This window comes from Cyprinus carpio, chromosome B17 (assembly GCF_018340385.1).
Source record: "Cyprinus carpio isolate SPL01 chromosome B17, ASM1834038v1, whole genome shotgun sequence".
Taxonomy (NCBI): domain Eukaryota; kingdom Metazoa; phylum Chordata; class Actinopteri; order Cypriniformes; family Cyprinidae; genus Cyprinus; species Cyprinus carpio.
In genome coordinates this window covers 6,766,689-6,788,086 of record NC_056613.1, presented here as the reverse complement: position 1 = coordinate 6,788,086, position 21,398 = coordinate 6,766,689, and the positions used below count along the sequence as shown (strand labels likewise).

The following is a 21,398-nucleotide window of genomic DNA, read 5'->3' as shown; positions in this document are numbered from 1 at the left end:
CAGTACAGTGACGTTTGTGTGTCAGACGCTTGCAGTTTCAAATCAGAATTCACCCAATTAACGTTCTTGTTGTGTATGATTCATCTTGCATGTTATTCATAACCTTTTGTAAACCCTTCTTATTTTGTAATTCCTCCTCTTCAACATCCACTCACATACCTGTCTGTCTGTCTGTCTGTCTGTCTGTCGTTCTGTCTGTCTGTCGTCCTATCTGTCTGTCATTTTGTCTATCTGTCTGTCTGTTGTTCTATTTCTGTCTGTCTGTCTGTTCTGTCTATCTGTCTGTCTGTCGTTCTATTTCTGTCTGTCTGTCTGTTGTTCTGTCTATCTGTCTCTCTGTCTGTCTGTGTCTGTCTGTCGTTCTATTTCTGTCTGTCTGTCTATCTGTCTCTCTGTCTGTCTGTGTCTGTCTGTCGTTCTATTTCTGTCTGTCTGTCTATCGTTCTGTCTGTCTGTCTGTCTGTCGTTCTATCTATCGTTCTATCATTCTGTTGTTCTCTCTGTCATTCTTTTGATCTATTTATTGCTGTATCATTCTTTGTCTATCATTCCATTGTTGGTTCTTTCTATCATTCTATCTGCCATTCTGTCTATTTACCTGTCTGTCCAAACATATTGTGCTGTATAATCATTGTTTTAGAATAATTATTGTTTGCCTAACATGTTCGATTATATTTTTCAGCTTAGTTTTTTTTAAGTTTGAATTTTCTGTCTGTTTATATAAATGTGTGTTTGTATGATTTCAGTATCCAGGCTAATCTTTAGTTTTTTTATAGGAACAGGAAGAGAATAAGGGGGCGACCAGCTGGCCTGAATTCTACATCGATCAGATCAATTCTATGGCTGCTGTAAGTATGACTAACAAACTAGACAGCAAATAATGAACACTTCCCTGACCACACTCATTTCCATCTTTGCCCTGAGGACAAAAAAGTCTCTTAGTCAAGAGGGAGTCATTAAACTCACATATGTTGCCCTTAAGGAAGTTGTTAGGGGATGTAGGTGTTTATCGAGTGGTAAACAACTATAAATATTTCATAGCGCAAAGAGCCCTGATGCTCAGATAATTGGTGAAGCTATAAATTCATTCACATGTTATAGCACACTTTTCTTTTTGTATTACAGCTAAATTTTTTTGGGGTGATTTTTTTTTTTTTTTTTTTACAGTTTATATGCAGTTAAATAATTTAACATAACTCTTACCTGGCAAACTTTGGACAGTCCATTAATTATTTGCCTCTATGTTAAATATCACCACCAGAGGAAGTCCCTGCTGGCCCTAGAGAAGGAGGATGAGGAGGAGAGGAATAAGACCATAGAGAGCTTGAAAACTGCTCTCCGCACACAGCCAATGAGGTACTGCCTTACACATATACACACACACACACACACACACACACACACAAATACACACACTTTATGGGTCTTTCTATGACAGTATAATTCTTTTTAATTACTCTGATTAAGTACATTGCCTTACACATGGCTGTGTGCAAATGGAGCATCTCTCTTTCACTAAGTGCTTCATTAAATTGCATTAAATGCATACAGTACTTTGTATGCAGAGTATTAGATCTATTTCTCTATTCCTGTTGTGCTGAGACTTACTCGTTTATGCTCTTTGCATAATAATATGAATTGCTTCTCACAAAAAATTCTGAGAAGACACCAAAATCAGTAGGAAAAAAAAAATCGAAAAATCATTCATTTTCATTATTAGTCATTAATTTCTTTGTTTCTTCACTATTCAATTATTTTTTCTTCAGTTTTCACACAAAAAATTCAATTAACTTCTGGTGATTCTGGTGATTAGCATATTTGTATGAAAATGCTTCAGCACTACAACTGTAAAAGATTTGTCATCCCAATAGTAAAATTTACATTTATGATTTAATAGAAGCTTGTACAAAAGCTGTTAATTTTACAAAACGTTTGATCATATTTTATAATTTACAGGGCCAGCGACTTAATTTAGCTTGGCCCTCAAACATGGTGGTAAAGGCCTCAGCAACTTTTCTCATGCAACCGTCTCTGAAGCTATGGCAGAAATTCAGGACATTAAGTTTAAATTTTCCATGTGTTCTTCTACCTAAGTCATAATGTGTTTTCATCTGCTTGGCCTAACCGTTGTGGTGCTCCTCTAGGTTTGTGACACGCTTCATAGATCTTGATGGACTGACGTGCATCTTGAACTTCCTGAAAACGATGGACTACGAGACCACCGAATCTCAGATCCACACCTCGCTGATCGGCTGCATTAAAGCCCTGATGAACAACTCTCAGGGACGTGCCCATGTGCTCGCACATTCAGAAAGCATCAACATCATCGCTCAGAGCTTGGCCACCGAGAACATCAAGACCAAAGTGGCTGTCCTGGAGATCATGGGTGCTGTTTGCTTGGTGCCCGGAGGACACAAGAAAATCCTAGAAGCCATGTTGCACTATCAGAAGTTTGCCTGCGAACGGACTCGATTTCAGGTGGGCGGAAAATTCCAGACTTGGTGGTTTGCCTCACTGAGCCTCATTCTTTAAACATAAATCATTCATAAACCAGTTGTTCATAAAGTGTTCTTTTGAAGTGAATGCAACGATTTACACAGAAATTCGTTCTGCTTTTATTTCACAAATAAGGCCATTGAGACTTATGAATGAAATATTAAGAGGTCTTTCGCCTTTGTTGTTCTCGTTCTTTCTCCCCATCTTCTCGGTTTTCACACAGACCCTTCTAAATGACTTGGACAAGAGTACGGGCCGCTACAGAGATGAGGTGAACCTCAAGACGGCAATCATGTCCTTCATCAACGCGGTCCTCAGTCAAGGAGCAGGGGAGGTAAACGCTACTTTCTCTACATCTGCATCTCATTAGATTCAAATCATCCAAGGGTTTCTCCATGACTTCCAACGTTTCATTTACAGACCAGTTTGGAGTTCAGAATTCATTTGCGGTATGAATTTCTAATGCTGGGCATCCAACCAGTGATTGATAAATTACGGTCCCATGAAAACTCCACGTTAGATCGGTAAGTGCTGTATTTTGAGACACATCATCCTCAAGTACTTGGCCGGGTTTTGTTGAGCTTAACATGCAGTCGTCTTTTATTACTCTTCAGGCATTTGGACTTCTTTGAGATGCTCCGAAATGAAGATGAATTAGCCCTCGCTAAGCGGTTTGAAAATGTACGCTTGCTGTCTTAATTTACCTCTAAATACAGGCCCTTTTTTTCAATAGTAATTTCATTGTCTCGTTGTTTGGTTCAGGTTCATATAGACACTAAAAGTGCTACTCAGGTGTTCGATCTCATCCGAAAGAGGATAAACCACACGGACGCCTTCCCGCACTTTATGTCCGTCTTACAGCACTGTCTTCATATGCCTTGTAAGTGATGTCATGTCCCCTGACACCATCACAACAGTGTGAACAAACAGACATCATAATATTGCTACATCATAACGAGTGCTACTAAAGAATACAAAGTAAAACCTTGGCATATAATTTTGAAAATGGCCCTATAGTAATACCATATTGTTTATACATGTACAAGTTTTTTTTTTTTTTTTTTTTTATGAAAAAGTAATTGTTTTTAGTGAATTTTAGTCAGGATTAAATTACATTGTATATTACCATTCGAAAAGTTTGGGGTCAGTAAGATATATTTTTATTTATTTTTATTATTAGTATTATTTATTTCTTTTTTTTTCTTTTTTTTTTTAAGGAATTTATACTTTTATACAGCCAGAATGCCTTGAATTAATGACAGTAAAGACATTTATACAAAAAGATTTATATTTCAAACAAATGCTGTTCTTTTAAACTTTGTTCATTAAAGAATCCTGAAAAAAACAGTTAACATGGAGATATTAAGCAGTAGAACTGTTTTCAGCATTGATAAAAATAAGAAATATTTTTGAGCACCAAATCAGCATATTAGAATAATTTCTGAAGGATCATGTGACACTAAAATTCAGCTTTTGCATCACAAGAATAAATTGCATTTTAAAATTTACTAAAATAGAAGTTAGTTATTTTATATTGTAATAATATTTCACAATATTTACTGTATTTTTGATCAAATAAATGCAAAAGCAATTAAAAAAAAAAAAATCTTTCAAAAGCAATAAAAAAAAATTCTTACAGACCCTAAAACTTTGACTGGTAGTGAATACAGTATATATGCATTATATCAGTCACTATAATAAACATTGTGTAGTCTGCTTGGAAGTGTTGACCATCATCTCTTCAATTTAATCAGACAAAAGAAATGGAAATACTGTGCAGTACTGGCTCCTCCTCGACCGAATTGTCCAGCAGATTGTCCTACAGAACGACAAGGGTCATGACCCCGATGTGGCTCCCCTTGAGAACTTCGACGTGAAGAACGTAGTGCGAATGTGAGTGAGAGATACGTGTCATTACATTTAACAAAATTGTACCCTGGTGTCCTCATTTTTTCTCATTTATTAATATCCTGAGTTTTAATACTCTCCAAAACGGCCTGTCATGTAATTTTTTGATTTAAGTAATTTAGCTCCGAAAAATATAATCCCAAATCCATAATCCAGACCCAAAGTCATTTTTAAGCAAGAAACCATTTACCTGTATCTAATCAAATATTAGAAAAGAGCCAGACCTCAGATTTTGTTGCTTGATGTTTATAAACAAAGACCAATCCATAATATGATTGAACAAGACAGTCGCAGAACTGTGTGTACAGACTAAAAAAAGTTGCTTCCTTTTGGTGGTAGAAGAGTTGAAATAAACACATCTTTGTGTCATCTTTCTGCATGGGATTAATTAGAAGTGAGACACAACTTCACTCTAGTTCAAACAAGTCGAAAACTGAGAGACGGTCTGGGATAGTTTCAGTCAAATAAAAACAAATATGCAGAATGCATATGGAAAACATTTGGTGGTTTGATCAAATGTTACAGAGCTGAAGTTTGACTCCCATTTTAAGGGGCATCTCTGATCGCTTAACATTTCGCACCAAAGTTCCTTGGTTTCCTGCTGGTCCTACCCGACTAATATGAAGTCATCTTGTGCTTTTTATGAATTATGAATGCCAAGTTTTGTGGTTTAGGGACACATAGAAAATGATAGTTCACCCAAAAATGAAAATTGTGATCTTTTGCTTTCTTGTGTGGAACACAAATTTCTCCTTTTGTCTTCTGCTGAAAAAAGAATATCATATGGGTTTGTAATGATATGAAGCTGAGTTAATGATCACAGGATTTTCATTTTTATGTGAACTATCCCTTTTACCATTCAGAAGTGCCCAATACTGTTCTCTTGTTTGATTTTACAGGTTGGTAAACGAGAACGAGGTGAAACAATGGAAAGAGCAAGCGGAAAAAATGAGAAAAGGTACATGACCCTTCTATGAGCCGAATATTGATTTAAGGGACTGTTTACCCTCAGGAGGCCTTGAATGTGTTTACATGTGCCTTCATCAGCGTGGGAATCAGCTATGACATTGCTGATGTTGTCAAATACTAAAGCGTTTGTGCATTTTGATTTTAACTGTTTTCTTTTTTTTTCTCTGGCTTGAATCGTAGAACATAATGAACTTCAGCAGAAGCTGGAGAAGAAAGAAAGGGAGTGTGATGCAAAAGCCCTAGAGAAGGAAGAAATGATGCAAACTCTCAATAAGATGAAAGAGAAGCTGGAGAAGGAAAGCAGTGAACATAAGCTTGTTAAGCAGCAAGTTGCTGACCTTTCTGTCCGGCTACATGAGATGAGTAATGTATGTTACATACGCACAATATGCCTCTTTCAAAACCCAGTGAATTGTTTTCTCTCTACAGCAACCTAACTGAAATGGAAACTCATAAGAGTTTGAACTGGAACGAGCACTCGGCTCCTTGCCGAAAAAAAAAAAAACCCTGCTTAAACCAGCCTACAAAGGTTAGCTGGCCTGTTTTGGCTTCTAGTTAGACTGATCTGGTGTAAAAGAAGACCAGGTAATCCAGCTGAGCCCTAGCTTGGCCAGTTTGGGAAGTCAGGCCATCTTAAACTAACCAGAAGACCAGAAAACCACTATAGGACTTTTCTTAAATTAGTGTGAAATAGTTGATTTCTAATTAGCTTGAACTGTTTTTTTCATACATACTGGTTTTGGATAAAATATAGTTGCGTATATATACAGTGTATATATCATATCCAAATAGTTACATATCATATCCAGAATAATCATGGTAGTTCCAGTAGTACTTGTTTGTTTGTGGCAGCATAACTGAAACAGCCTAGTGTCTAGACTAGAGTCTGGGAAAGCTTTCTTAATTGTGCCTAAAAATGCATTGTCAACAGGGTTTTGGATCAGACCGAAATGTGGTTTTGCGTTGTTTTTCTTCATATTCAAAGCTTCTCAACACTTTTGCTTCACAATCCCATTGTGTCTTGTATTATCAGAGGACAAATATCCCAGGAGGCCCCCCACTCGTTCCATTGGCCAATGGTAGCATTCCACCTCCACCACCTGGTCTGGCTGGCATTCCTCCTCCACCACCTCCAGGTGGAGCACCGCCGCCACCACCCCCTCCACCCGGCGGACCACCACCTCCACCAGGCCTGCCCGGCTTTGGTGCTCCTCCCCTACCTGGTGAACTTCTGGGCTCCACGCTTAAGAAAAAGAACATCCCTCAGCCGTCCAATCCGCTCAAATCTTTCAACTGGACCAAACTCAGTGAAGTGAGTACATAGTTTATTGCTAAAGACCTACTCTCACAAACTTCGAATTGAAACAATTGATTGAAACAATCTATTAAAAAAAGAATAGTTTAATACTATGACACTGCAGTGTGTGTGTGTGTTTGTGTGTGTGTGTTTATTTATATCTTTTTTAAAATTCTTCTTATAAATTGTAATTAAACTTTTATTATAATTAATTAATTAAAAATGTATTTATTGTATTCATTTTTATTCTATTCTATTCTATTTACTTTTATTAAATATAGTTTATTCACTATTCATCTCTGTATTGCAGAATAAACTGGAAGGAACTGTGTGGCTGGACCTGGACGACCTCAAAGTTTTCAAACAGTTGGACTTGGAGGATATTGAGAAAACATTCTCTGCTTACCAGAGACAGCAGGTAACTCACAGTGACATAAAGGAAAGATGAGAATCCTTACACGTCTGATCTTTTATTATAATCGTCTCACACATTGTTCCAAATGCATTCTATGAGAAATACTGCAGTGTCATGCAGTTTCTGTCCATCCCTCTGTATTGTATCACCCTTTTTTTCTGCATGATATTTACTCCTGCCCTTTTATATATTTCCTGATCTAACTAACACTTTGCTGCTTCCCGCTTGCCATAAAGGACTCTCTGTTGAATATCTTTAGACGGGTAAGTGGTCTTCGGACCTGACTCTTTAGTTTGGTGATGATACCATGGTAATTCCATGCTTTTTGGACATGTGGCTACATGGTATCTTTTGAAGTACTTTGTTGTAGTAGTGACACATGAATGATTGAATCTTACAAATAAAATTTCTGGTCATGTTTCACCCCAAAATCACCATTAAAATCATATTTGATATATTAAAAAGAGTGTTTGCATTAACCTGTCTGTGCTTAAATGTCATTAAAAATGTCACGATGATAAAATAAATGATTCATCTTAATTAGTTTAAGATATGTTCTGTTCTTTCAAAATATCATTTTTTATATTGGTTTTGAAATGAAATGAAATTTTCTTGCATTTTTGTGAGATTTACCCAGATACCATATATAAATATTGTAATCAAGTAATTTGGTATCAAAGTACCATCTATTGCATAGTACTTTTTATGTAATGTTCAGTCCATTCTTTATTGTTGCCTTTTTGTAGCATAGCTTAAAATGCAATGAACCAAAAGACCTATTTCAGTTTATTAGCCAGCATTTCAAGATGTCTCTGTTCGTAATTAACTAAGTTGGTTATGAGGCATGCAGTTGGTTTTGCATGCATCTGGAGTTTATGCAACAGCGAAGGAGACAGATTTCCACCAACTAAAAAACAAATATCCCCCTGTTCATGGACACATTCCCTTCCACCCACTTCCTCCTCCAAATAAAACCTGACGTGCTATCGTCTAAACACGCAATTTCTTGCTGTCTGCTCCCCACGTGGCACTAAAGAGGAAGAGATGACTGTTTTCAGCCTCTGTTGTTGTGGATGTCTGGTTGTGTCATGAGCATGTTGTCCTGTGCTTGAAAAATTACTCTGTTTGTCTTTTACTTTTGAGACAGCAGGTTTCTTGTTGTTTCCACATTCTGTGTTTTTGCTGTCCAAACCTGCATTTGATAGTTTCTGATCACTATGATTCTGCTTTTAGTCTGTTATGGTGTTCTGAACCATGCTATGTTTGCCAAAGTGTCACAGCTGACAAGCACTCAACTTGCCTTTTAAAACTTCTTTACATTTACCTTTTTACCTTTTTTCGCACTAAAACCCTCATCACTAGCTTGCTCTCTCAGTATTTCACTCTTCCTTTCAGTGTGATATTGACCTTCAATGCATTCTATTCTTTGCAGAAAGAATCAGAGGATGACACGGTCACTTCTAAAAAGGTCAGAGAATTGTCTGTCATCGATGGACGGCGTGCACAAAACTGCAACATTCTTCTTTCCAAGTGAGTCTGTAAATTAGGAACGCACAACCACCATCTTTGACCATTTAAGATTCATTCACAGTAATAAACCTTCCTGCATGACTCACTATAGAACAATTCTTTGTTTACTTGAGCCATTTTGTTGACGGTTGACGATGTGTTTAAAACTCAATTGCAGCCAAGCGTTTTATTCATAAGATGATCCTAGCCAGGATTTTTTTCTGATGCATCACAAGTCGCCATAGCAGCGGCAATAAACAGAGTGGGCCCACTTTATGTGTTTGATTAAAATGTACAGCTGTTAATAAAGCCTGGAATTCAGCCATTTTAAACATTTACTGCACCAAGAAACATTAGTTCAGTTATTTCAGAACATAGTTTTTTGTGCATACTGTATTTATTTTGGTTTATTATGGATTATTTTATTTGGTTTATTTATTTGGTTTATTAATTTATTCATTTTGGTTTATTTATTTATTTATTTATTTTATTTGTTTGACCTCATTTATTTATTTATTTTGTTTTATTATTATCTGTCTGTCTGTCATAAACTGGCCCTTTTCTATGAACATAGTCATGAAGGATTTTTTTTTAATCTTTTTGCATGTAGTATTAGATGTCAAAATGGTCAGTGTCATGGAAACAGTCATATCCCCCCAAATTTAAAAGAAAAACGATATGGAAATATGACCAGATTATTTCTTTGTATGGGTCACTCAAAAATGAGGAGTGCCACATGCACTGATTTGCTCAAATTTTCTTATTGCAGGTTAAAACTCTCCAACGAGGAGATCAAGAGAGCCATACTGACCATGGATGAGCAGGAAGACCTACCTAAGGATATGCTGGAGCAGGTGAGATGCGTCACCACATACTCCATCACTTAGCTCACACTGTAACTCATAACTCCAGGTGGCTTGAACTGTAATTTTTATGATGCTGCTAGAAAACGCTTTTATTCAGAAACATGCTTGCATGGAATATTTGAAAATGTACCACCTAAATGTATTTTAGATTTTCTATCTTATGTTAAGTTGAAATGTTTTATATAATGTAAATCTTATGGATGATACTGAACTTTTTTGCCATGTAAATAGCCATGATGCTAACATGGCGTAAAAACTTAATAAACAAACAAACAAACTCCAGGTGGCTTATGTACACAACAAACCTGTTTTACTGCAGTGCTAGACGTCAAACATTTCAGAACTGTGATTAGCTGATCCAGCGCCTGCACAGGCTGCAAGTTTAATTACACAAGCCTGGCAGTCCTAGCTAGCATGCAATTATTGTTTTGCAGAAGCAATTTATCCCATATCATCCTTGCATTTTTGTCATTCTGACTGATGGTGATATTTGCTGTGGTTTATAAAAATATGAAACATACCAAAGCCTTTTAATATTGTACCAGCTTTTCACATGCCTGAATAAAGTCAGTTGTGAAGCACATTAATGTGGCTTTTTGTAGTTTAATTAAAACCTTATTTAGCTATGTAGCTATATTGGTAATAAAATGCAGCTTTGTATACCTCGCCCTGTTTAAACTTTAAAGCGAGTCACCAAATAAGAGCAGCATGTAAATGTTTGTAACATTTTCCAAATGGACTTGAAAAGCAATATAATGGCAATCAGGTTTTATAACTCCTCTGATTGCTGTTGTTTTAATCTTAACAGTTTCAAACAGTTTAATCAAACAGTTATTGTAGTGTGACGAGGATGTGTATTCCATTAATGGGTCCACATTGCATTCAAATCACTTAAAACGCTCAGGATATCTATATATAATTTATTCTCTAATTTTATTTTATGAATAAACAGGCTGTTTTGGTACTGTACCTTTAAGACTTTTCTTTCAAAATGACTTCTGATTGGTTGGCCCAATTTAGTCATTAGTATGCTTGTCTGCTTCCCCTGCAGCTGTTGAAGTTTGTGCCAGAAAAAAGTGACGTGGACCTTCTGGAGGAACACAAACATGAGTTGGAGCGGATGGCGAAGGCAGATCGCTTCCTTTATGAGATGAGCAGGTAACCATCAATTTAATTCATGAAAAGCCACTTAGTTTGGGACATAATAAATAGAGATAACCTTCATCAGACTGGACAGAGCCATCAAAACACAGTATCTACTAAATTGTGTTTCCGCACAAAGCTCAAGGTGCTGTAGAGGTCAGTATGTGGAAAATAAACTGTTTTACAGGATGACGTTCTTATCTTGGTCTGTTTAGTTTCATGCTATAATAATTGTTGACTTCAGTTACCAAATGCGGTTTTCTTCAGTTTGGCATAAAGCCTGAAATTGGCTGAAACAGGGCTGGAAACATGTCGTCATTTTTTGACCTCTTCATTCTACCATCTCTGTAGAATGTCAGCCCACAAGGACATACATTTAAAAGCCATGAAGAATGGGCGGCTCCATTTATTAATAAAAAATAAACAAGTTGCAGGTGTTATTGGACTATTTTGTATTATTATTTTAATATGGCAAACAGGACCCGTCTCTCACGAACAGGCATGCTTTAACGGAACAATGAAAAACCACAGAAGAATATTTGGCTGTTAGTATTTTTTGGATGTTTTCTAGCAATGCATTATGGGTAAACCCCTTGTTAGTTCTTTCAGTATTTATTTTTATTCTACTTTAGTATGCTTTATATTTTATATGAAATATTATTTGATATAAACTACCAGTCAATTGTTTGAACACATTTTTTTATTTTGACTATTTCACCACATTTTACAATAAAAGTGCAGCAGTCAAAACTAAGAAATAACATAAATAATAATGTTTATTTAACTTATAGTTGATCAATTTAACAGGACCAATTCAAATGTATACACTAGATTTGTCTGCAAAATTAATTTCAAACATTTAAGAAGAAGACTTTAGATCAAGAGGTTTTCTTTGGACACATTTTTACTATATTCCCTTCAAAGTCATTAAAATAATGTAAATATTAATGTTAAATGAATCAAAACGTTAGCATTGGAAATGTGAATTTAGACAATTTGTAATTGCCACCAAAACAAATTTCATTTAAACAGAAATCTTTAGGTTTAAGATCATAAGAAGCTTAAATTCAGCTGTATCCAAACTTTCGTCTGGAAATGTAAATGAGATATTATCATACAATTGATGGTGTTTTATTTCAATTCTGCTTTTAAACCACAGAATCGACCACTACCAGCAAAGACTGCAGTCTCTTTACTTCAAAAAGAAGTTTGCAGAAAGAATAGCAGAAATCAAGCCCAAAGTTGAAGGTAAATTCTTATACAGTTCTGTTCTTCTTTACTAGACTTGTGTGAAATTAAGGATATACACACCTTGTAGGTGTAATATTAAAAATGCTATTTTTCTCCCTCAGCTCTCAGTAAAGCCTCTAAGGAGGTTCTTCAGAGCAAGAATCTTCGACAGCTTCTGGAGGTGGTGCTGGCCTTCGGTAACTACATGAACAAAGGCCAGAGGGGCAGTGCCTATGGCTTCAGAGTGTCCTCTCTCAACAAGATCGCTGACACCAAGTCCAGCATCGACAAGTAAGACAGGGCTTCAGTGTGTGCGAGTACTGTGTATTAAATGCCTACCAGCCATGCAGTTACACAAGCTGTGTGTTTCTCAATAGGAACGTCACTCTGCTGCACTACCTGATAACCATTCTTGAGCAGAAGTACCCTAAAGTCAGCCTGATTCACGAGGATCTGCATGACGTGCCAGTAGCAGCCAAAGTCAAGTACGCACCTAAAATTATCAAGTTTCACTATTACACCCTCTTAAGAGTTTCTGTGTCTCCAAAAAGAGTGTATGTAATAGAGAGATAACACTGGGTTTAGTGTAAGTTAAGCTTAATCGAACAGAACTTTGTGGCATGATGTTGCTAAGCACAACAATTAATTTCCACTTGTCCCTTTAAACAAAACTAAATTTTGGCTAAAATAGTAAAGCACTTGAAATGGAAGTGAAAAGGGCCAGTCTGTAACTGTTAAAATACTCACTGTATCGACAGTACAGCAACAAGTGACAAACAATATTCAATTTTAGCATAATTTTAGTATGAAAGACTTAACTTACTGACCTTTTCTGTATAAAGCTGTATCAAATTTGTATTGACAATGGAATGCCTTAAACCCAAAACCGACAGTAAAAAGATGATTTAAACAACTTTAAAGCTCAAATAATACACAGGCTTTAATAGGAGAATTAATGTAAGTGCTTTTATAAAAATCATAGGCTTCACATTTCGGCTTCTATTCATAGGATGAGTAATTATTTTTGTGGTAATCAGTGTTATACCAAAAATGCTTCTACTATTTATAGTTTTTTTTTCTTTTTTTTTTAAGAAATTAATACTTTTGTTCAGCAAGGGCACATTAAATTGATCAAAAGTGTCAGTGAAGTATTTATAATGTTAGAATCAGTCTCAGTTTCCACAAAAACATTAAGCAGCACAACTGTTTTCAACACTGATAAGAAGAAATGTTTCTTGAGCAGCAAGTCAGCATGTTAGAATGATTTCTGAAAGATCATGTGACGCTGAAGAAATTCAGTTTTGCATCACAAAAATAAATTACAATTAAAATGTATTAAAACAAAAATCTTATTATAATATTTCCCAATATTACTGTTTTTATTTTTGTTCATATAAATAAAATACATCTTTTAAAAAAATTGTATACTTACTGTAACACACAACTTTTCAACAGAACTTTGTATTGAACCCTGGAATATTCCTTTAACAACCAATCAGATGTTAGGCATAAGGTTAGTGCTGAGAGCTTGAACAGTTTCAGCCTATTATTTCACTCTCATTTTAGGGGTAGTTTATAGTTTGGGATGGTGTTAGTTGTTCCAGCACCAACAAAATTTGTTGATCCAGGAACATGTCCTATTTGGCAAAACCTTCGTCACTGTGTGAAGATACTGTTTGATGTGATTCGTTCCCCAGCCATTCCAAGTGAGATTAAAGGGCCTGCAAATTGTCCAATGAAACATTATCTCTCATTATCTCTCTCTCCAACTTATTTTTCTTCCTTTTTTCCCAGCATGACTGAACTGGAGAAAGAAATTAACAATCTGCGCACTGGCCTAAAAAGCGTGGAGACGGTAAGCCCCATTCTCTCATTTTGTCTACAATTACAACAAACTCTACAGCTTATGAGGTCATCCAGAGTAGCAAATATATCTGTTTATACAAAAACATTATTTATGGTTACTACAACTAGAAAGAAGTTTGAGATTTAAAGTTTGAGAGCCTTGCTTGATTTCTAATGTGTTTTCTCGAGATTCCTTTGAATTAAATGCCCTTTTTCCTGTTTAATATTTGTTATTAACAGGAGCTGGAGTACCAGAAGAGTCAGCCTCAGACCTACGGCGATAAGTTTGTGTCTGTTGTGAGTCAGTTCATCACTGTGGCTGGTTTCAGTTTCTCTGAGGCGGAAGACTCACTTCAGGATGCCAAGGATTTGGTAAGAAAGAAAGCGCATCACAGTTCACTGAGCCTGAGGAGCTAATAGATGAGAGGTTTGAGCATAGCGAGGCCTGTCACTCTATCTGGTCACTTAAATATGAGAGCTCGCATAAAGTTGCTCCGCTGCAGCTTTGAAGTTGCCAGACTTTTTCCCCGCTCCATGCTGGCACATGTAACTCAGCCTTGTAGATGTTAAATCACTGATTTCACTTGAGTTTATTGGGTTTCTGTCTGTCTATGTGGACACTGGAACCGCTGGAAACATGGACTGTAATCTTTAACTGCGATAGGCTGAAGATCAGTTTCAAAGGCAGGTCGTCTCCTCCAGTCTGACCCTGCTCATGAAGCTGCACATGGGATGGATTTGATGCTGCCACAGCGGTTGAATATTATGTTGAGATCTAGCTGGTTTTTCTCTGGTTTTCTTTGTCATCACAGAAATAAATTCAATTTAAAAGAAATTAGAATAGAAAACGTTTATATAAAATTTTATTAAAAATACATCGAAAACACGAAAAAAAAAAAACCTTACTGACTCCAAGCGTTTAAATGGTAGTGTATATAACAAGAAGATCACTAGTTTATTCTAGCAGCCTGGAGTTTGACCATTTTTTCTTTTACTTCTTTTTAATTTTTTAATTATTACGAACCAAGTTCAAGTACCAAAGATGAAATAATGATTAAATGACAAAGAATCACTCTCCTAAATGGCTTTGTCTTTCATTCTACACAGTTTGAGAAGGCTGTGAAGCACTTCGGTGAGGACGCCACACGCATGCAGCCTGATGAGTTCTTCGGCATCTTTGATCAGTTCCTACAGGCCTTCAGTGAAGCTAAACAGGACAATGAGAACATGCGACGACGCAAGGAGGAGGAAGAGCGCAGGGCCCGCATGGAGGCGCAGGTAATGTGTCAACAAGCATGCATTGTGTCCATCTCAAACACATCCACACGCATCCCTTTGCAAGATCCTCTCTAAATGTGTACTAACACACATCATTTCGCAATATGAAAATTTGGGGTCTGTAAGATTTGATGTTTTTTAAGAAGTATTTTATGCTCACAGAGGCTGCATTTATATGACCAAAAAACAGTAATATTATGAAATATTATTACAATTTAAATGTTTTTGACATGTTTTATAAGGTAATGTAATGTATAATGAAAAAATCTACTAGTCAGTACTTGTGATTATTTATTGTTTTTTTCTAACCATTTTTAAAGTAAAAAAAAAAAAAAAAAAAAAGCACATCTCCAAAATAAAATTAAAATCTCAAGAGCACAAGAAAGTGTAATATGGAAATGGACCCTAAATATTTTCAAATTTACAAGACAAAATGCAGCTTTTCCAGTAAAAATCCTTGTCCTTTAACAATCTGAGAATTCATCGGAATAAAGGCATGCAACAGATTGAGAGAAAGAAAGGGGGTAATATAAATGTCCCTCAAATTGCCCAAAAAAAAAAAGTATGCTGCCTTTAATGTACTCTGTGTAGTACGCATTGAGCAAACTAAACACCTCCCTGCAACACAATGACAGACATTAAGACAGATATAAAACTTACAGTTCTGATTAATCGAAAATATTCTGTGAACAGCTCAAGGAACAGCGTGAGAAGGAAAGAAAAGCCCGGAAGGCAAAAGAGAACTGCGAGGAGGATGGAGAATTCGACGATCTGGTGTCCGCACTCCGATCCGGGGAGGTGTTTGACAAAGACCTGTCGAAGATGAAACACAACCGCAAGCGTCCCGTCAAGCAGAGCGCAGAGAGCAGCAGAGAGAGGCCCATCACCAAACTCAACTTCTGAGGAAGCTGCACGAGCGACTGCTGCCCTCTGCTGGTAGAGCTGAGACATTACACACGCGTGCAACAGCTCTACCTCAGTTTAGGACTGGAGAGGATATCCAGGCCCTGCTATGTGCTGACTGCCAAAATACTTCTTAAGGATTTATAAAGTCTTTTCTAAACATGTAAATCAGTTGTGACAGTGTTTGTGCTGAAGATGACAGGAGTGTGCATGGTGCTTGTGCACCATAGTTCACAGAAATAATGAGCAGAAAGGGCTACAAACTGGTGCTGGAATACAGGAACACCCATTTTCACAGTTTTGCTTGCCTGACAGCCATAAACCCTGTTTACTTCTGTCTGCTCAGATACTGCTTACAATTATTTTTTAAATGTTTTTAGTTATTGTTGGTGTACACTGTGCACTATCAAGAAACAGGCCTTGTTTTGCAATATGTGGTGTGCTAAACACTAAAAGTCAGTGTTTTGGAAGCAAAAGTGATTTAAAAAATTGTGGGATATCATTGTACAATGTAATTGGTTTCCTTTTGTCCATCTTGCACTTGTTAATAAACTGTCCATTCCAGACCTGTTAAAGCACAATGCACAACTTTAAATCCACAAAACAACATTTTATAAAATGTTATTGAAATCAAATTGTTTATTATAAATCTACAGATGCCATGTATTAAATGTACCGACAGAAACTATAGTGAAAAACAATATGTCAAGGTCAAACTTTGATTGCAAATACATATATTTTAGAGGATGACAGAAGGACACAATATTTTTTGCGGTTGCCAAAAATAACTTTTGTTAAAAACCGCTGTGGATGCAAAGCCTGCATCTGAAGCAAACCAAACTGTTTGCCGTGCATGTATATTCTTGTAATTTCCTTTGTTTGTGTTTAAGGTTGTATATATGTACATATACCCATTGTTAACTCTTCTGACCAAGGCTTTTTCTTAGTCCTTGACACTACTATTTCGTGCTAATAATTTTTTTTCCTGTTGATCAGATGCCATTAAATCTTTTTCACTAATAGTTCTTTGTAATATTGTATTACTTTGTAATAGTTTCCTCTGTTGGCAGGATGTTTTGCTTTCTTTATTTAAGAATTCATTTGGATGTGAGATAAGTAATCAATAAATGAACCCTGAGGGTCACTGCAATAGTGTTTGACTGCTGATTTGTCGACCTGAAATTATAAAGGTTAGCAAAGTGCTTCATAATTACACAACAATACTGCACAGTAGTGATTTGTGAATAGTAATCAAACATAAAATGGGTAAAACATATTCAAACTTTATTTCAGGCAAACCGCTTTCAAAGACATAATGTGTAGCGATGTTTATTTCATAATAGCTTTTTTCAAATAGGAAGTGTCTTTGATATTTAAAAAAATGAATAATTTGAGTATTTGAAAATAATAATGCATCTCTCCTCTTATGGTAAAAAATAAATAAAAACATTTAATAGGCTTATGACTCTTTTATGCCTGCTTATATTGTCTTTAAAATATATCTGTTTCAAGAAAAGTTTCAAATGTGCTTTTGTTAGATTGTATTATCAACACAATATACCTTTCTAGATCTCTAAAGCTGGTCTTTAATAAAAAAAAAAATTAAATGTATATAATTCATTTATATAAATACTGATGAATGTTGTGAAAAAGATTTAATTTAAAAAAAACCGAAGGGTGTAAACCTAAAAGCGAAGACATTTTACATTGAAAAAAAAAAAAAAAAAGCTCTATTTCTTAAACGACCATGTCATTATGACTGATTATTCAATTAATTAGTCATAAAATCCTCTCAACTCTTATACGTTTCACTGTTAATATTCCAGGTCAGTGTAGATGATGAACAGCATGGATATGGTTTTAGGCTGTGAGAGAGATTTCTGTTAACCCTTCGGTTCATTCACAGTGTTGTAAAGCATTTGCATTAGGCTCGAGTGACTTTCATCTTGGCACTTCGCACACACTAGTCGACACACTTACATTAATAAACTCATGCTTGGAGAGTTTGGTTTCAAATATAGGTTGATGGTATAAAAAAATTAAATGTAAAAAATTCGGTTACACTTTATAATGACTTAATAATCATTAATAAAAATTATAATGCAGAATAATGCATTTAAATTCATTCACATTCAAGCTTTGATAATTTTACTTGTAGGCCTATTTATATTTAAAGCTGAAGAATGTAAAGTTTTAACAGTTTTATGAAAAGAGCGAGCCTAGTCCTACTGTACACTATAATACTGACTCGACCAATGGCGTGAGTTGGGGGCGGGGTTTATCTTTTTTTTTTTCGTAAAGCGTCACTTTTAGAGTTTGCTGTGGTGCCAGTGACGTCTATATTAGTCTACATACTTCAGCTTTAAAAATACACACAAAATAATGCTCATTTAAACATCATACAACATAATAATATTATTAGGTAATGTACAATCAGATATTTGGAACTGACATGAAACTTTGATTAGTGTTCCAGTTTATTTAAATGCCTATGATTTACTGAAATCTGAAGGGAGGTACTACTGCTGTCATAAAATACATAAGAACAAATCGTTATAAAAAAAAACTACAAAAACGTAATAAATAAATAAATAAATAAAAACATTAAAAAAATCTGCAAATTTGTACAAATTTGCATTAGCTATATATAGCAAAAGTGAGACCCTACAGAAAAGATCACATTTTTATTTAATGTGATCAACAACGTAAAGGTTGGTGATTGTCAGCTCCTTTTGTCAAAAGCTTAATTATTTAACAGAATATTTAATAAAACACTTTTGCTCTTTTAAGATAAAATGGCCCAAGGAAAGAAAGATAAAAAAAAAAACCCAGCATAAATGTCACTTAACAAAAAATTATATTAAGGGTCTCTAATAAAATAGGCTATATGTTTACTGTATGAGCCAAATATCAATAGGCTAAACAGCCTCTGGTAAATGCAAACAATGTGAATGTCATATAAAATCATAAAAGAAGTTTGAAAGTAAAGGAACTCAAAAGAGTTCCATTCTAAATGAATTATACTTACACTTGATGTATTAATATCATTGCATTAGAAAAGTTTGTTAAATGTTTAAACCTGACTTGACATTTTGTTATCCAATGCAATAAACGAAATTTGACATTTTTAAGTAATTTTAAGTAAGGTCCCACTGTCCACCTGTAGCTCCTCCCGTCGTTATCATAATGTGTGCGCGCGTTACAAACTGGTGTCAGCAGTCTCAACTTTGGGCACCGCTGGTTCAGTGATCGTATCCGGATGCGCATCTCTACAGAAGAACACCGCCGGGTTTTTACAGGCCCACATGGCCACATCTCCGCCGTTGGCCGGGCTGGAGGAAGACAGACGGCTGTTTGCGCCGTGGCGGCTCACGTACCGGTCTCTAATCCGGTCCGCCCGGTTCCGGACCGAGTCCCTGCGCTGCGTCTGCGTGGACAGGTACGCGGCGATGTTTCTAGTCCTGTATCCCTCCTCTCTGCTCCGACCCAACAGCATGGATATATTCGGGTTCCTTATGGCGTAAATCAGCGGGTTGATGGCACCGTTAGCCCACGCCATCAAGATGGCCACGGTATCCATAGCAGGATTGAAGGAGTAGCTCCCGAGCGCGGTGATGATGCCCATCAGGCAGTAGGGCCCCCAGCAGAAGATGATGAACACGATCATAATGAGCACGGTGGTGGCGGTGCGCATCTCGCTGTAGAAGCGCAACAGGTGCGCGTAAGTGGTCACCGGCCGCACCCTGATCTCCGACAGCCGGACGGTTTTGCAGATGTTGTAGTGGCAGAAGCACATGAGGGCGAAGGGAAGCAGGTAACACGCTACTATTAAAGCTACGCTGTATGCAGTGCCCATCCTGGAGGTGCCAGAGTGGAACACGTACATGCAATGGTAAAACCCCGGTTTGTGCACCACCAAGCGCCTGGAGGTCTCCATAAGCAGGTACCAAGGAAACGAGAAGACCACCGCGCAGAACCAAACGGCCGTCAGGAGCTGGATCGCTCTCCTGCGGCCGATTTTAGCTTGCGGCTGCCTGACGATAGCATAATAGCGGTCGAATGAGATGAGAGTCATGGTCAGGGTGGAGATGATGCCGAAGCAGGTGTTGAAGAAGCCGTTGGCGACGCAAAAGGGATCCCCAAACATCCACTTGCCATCCTTGCTGAAGAGCATCATGAAGGAGAAGGGTAAGCAAAGAACGGCCGTGAGGAAATCGGAGAGGGACAGGGACATGATGAACGCGTTAGTGACCGTTCTCAACTGCCTGTGTTTGATTATAACCACCACGACCACTGAATTACCCAGACTGGACAGTAAGAAGATGGCCAGGAGCAGCAGCGCCTGCGCGGCCACCGCGATGCCCTGGAGAACCGAGTTCCCCTCCGAACTCCTCACCGGGGTGTTGCTGGGCACCTCGCCCGCGGCTGTGTAGTTGCTGGCCTGAGTGCTCAGGCTGTTTACAACGGCTTTGATGGTCACGATCTCTAAAATGAAGCCCGAGCCCGACATGTTGTCCACGCTCGCGTTGCTGATGCCGGGGAGATCCATTGGACACGGTTAGGGCGCATCCACGGGGTGGAAGAGAATTCATCCCTTGTCAGTATCTCCTGTGTCCGTATCACAGTAAAAACGAGTATGCGCTACGATGTCACAGATGGTCGGTATGTAGTCCTTTGATGCCATACACTGTGCTTGGAGTAAAGAATGTTCCCCGTGCCCTCCCCTGTTACAGATGCTTGAGCTGCTGGGTTACTGTTGAGACGAGACGAGACGTCGTTCTTCCGCTAGGGGGCGCTCGGAGGCCCAGAAAGCCAATTCATCATTGAGACGCATTTAGATTTCAGGACGTTTTGTTCGCCCTAATGTATTTCTTTTCAAGTTTTATAATATAATTAATTAATATCGAAAATGCGAATGTAAACCTCCCATAGTTTAGTCCATAAATATATTATTTAAAATTACAATTCGAGTGCGCACCAGCGACTGTGATTGGTCCATTCTAACAAGCGCTGAGAAAAGTAACAGGTAGCTTCTGATAAAGTGAAACTTTAATAGCCAGTGAATTAAAGAGATTAGACCCCGTTTTAATGCAATCGCCGCTCTACATGCGTATTTTATTTCTGTGATACAGATGCAGGGCCCTGCTCCTCCACATGACGTTTGAAGCCGTTGCCATGACACCGGACCTGATTTTTTTCCAGTTGAATTACGCACTTTCTTATGAAGATTGGTTTTAATTTATTGTGCTTTTTCGCACGCAGCCGCTGATGCAGACCTGCAAACGTTGCCATAAACGCACAATGTACTTTTTGTGTTATGTATTTTATTTTATTACTCATCTATCTATCTATCTATCTATCTATCTATCTATCTATCTATCTATCTATCTATCTATCTATCTATCTATCTATCTATCTATCTATCTATCTATCTATCTATCTATCTATCTATCTATCTATCTATCTATCTATCTATCTATCTATCTATCTATCTATCTATCTATCTATCTAAACAAGCAAAGTCCTTCTTTGCTAAATG

The 21,398-nt window shown here is 37.1% G+C and overlaps 2 protein-coding genes across 4 annotated transcripts in view; one reads left to right on the top strand and one right to left on the bottom strand.

Annotated features, from left to right (window-relative positions):
• The window catches only part of LOC109060370 (disheveled-associated activator of morphogenesis 1-like), a 43,549-nt gene extending 26,542 nt beyond the window's left edge, over positions 1 to 17,007 (top strand). For 2 of the 3 annotated variants that reach the window (XM_042741902.1, XM_042741901.1), the window contains exons 4-26: positions 777 to 848; positions 1,262 to 1,356; positions 2,145 to 2,478; positions 2,720 to 2,830; positions 2,917 to 3,020; positions 3,111 to 3,177; positions 3,259 to 3,376; positions 4,251 to 4,389; positions 5,304 to 5,362; positions 5,554 to 5,741; positions 6,407 to 6,685; positions 6,981 to 7,088; positions 7,322 to 7,348; positions 8,518 to 8,615; positions 9,364 to 9,448; positions 10,512 to 10,618; positions 11,763 to 11,851; positions 11,956 to 12,124; positions 12,211 to 12,318; positions 13,628 to 13,688; positions 13,919 to 14,050; positions 14,786 to 14,956; positions 15,650 to 17,007. In XM_042741902.1, the coding sequence (XP_042597836.1) occupies positions 777 to 848; positions 1,262 to 1,356; positions 2,145 to 2,478; positions 2,720 to 2,830; positions 2,917 to 3,020; positions 3,111 to 3,177; positions 3,259 to 3,376; positions 4,251 to 4,389; positions 5,304 to 5,362; positions 5,554 to 5,741; positions 6,407 to 6,685; positions 6,981 to 7,088; positions 7,322 to 7,348; positions 8,518 to 8,615; positions 9,364 to 9,448; positions 10,512 to 10,618; positions 11,763 to 11,851; positions 11,956 to 12,124; positions 12,211 to 12,318; positions 13,628 to 13,688; positions 13,919 to 14,050; positions 14,786 to 14,956; positions 15,650 to 15,859 (2,931 nt within the window). In that variant the 3' untranslated portion in view covers positions 15,860 to 17,007. The remainder of the gene's footprint in view (positions 1 to 776; positions 849 to 1,261; positions 1,357 to 2,144; positions 2,479 to 2,719; positions 2,831 to 2,916; positions 3,021 to 3,110; positions 3,178 to 3,258; positions 3,377 to 4,250; positions 4,390 to 5,303; positions 5,363 to 5,553; positions 5,742 to 6,406; positions 6,686 to 6,980; positions 7,089 to 7,321; positions 7,349 to 8,517; positions 8,616 to 9,363; positions 9,449 to 10,511; positions 10,619 to 11,762; positions 11,852 to 11,955; positions 12,125 to 12,210; positions 12,319 to 13,627; positions 13,689 to 13,918; positions 14,051 to 14,785; positions 14,957 to 15,649) is intronic. The other variant, XM_042741903.1, reaches the window with a different exon arrangement.
• Positions 17,008 to 17,085: 78 nt separating this feature from the next.
• LOC109060369 (G-protein coupled receptor 135-like) lies at positions 17,086 to 20,605 on the bottom strand. Its single transcript, XM_019077531.2, has one exon. The coding sequence runs from the start codon at positions 20,406 to 20,408 to the stop codon at positions 19,059 to 19,061; it is 1,350 nt and encodes a 449-aa protein (XP_018933076.2). The 5' UTR covers positions 20,409 to 20,605; the 3' UTR covers positions 17,086 to 19,058.
• Positions 20,606 to 21,398: the final 793 nt, after the last annotated feature.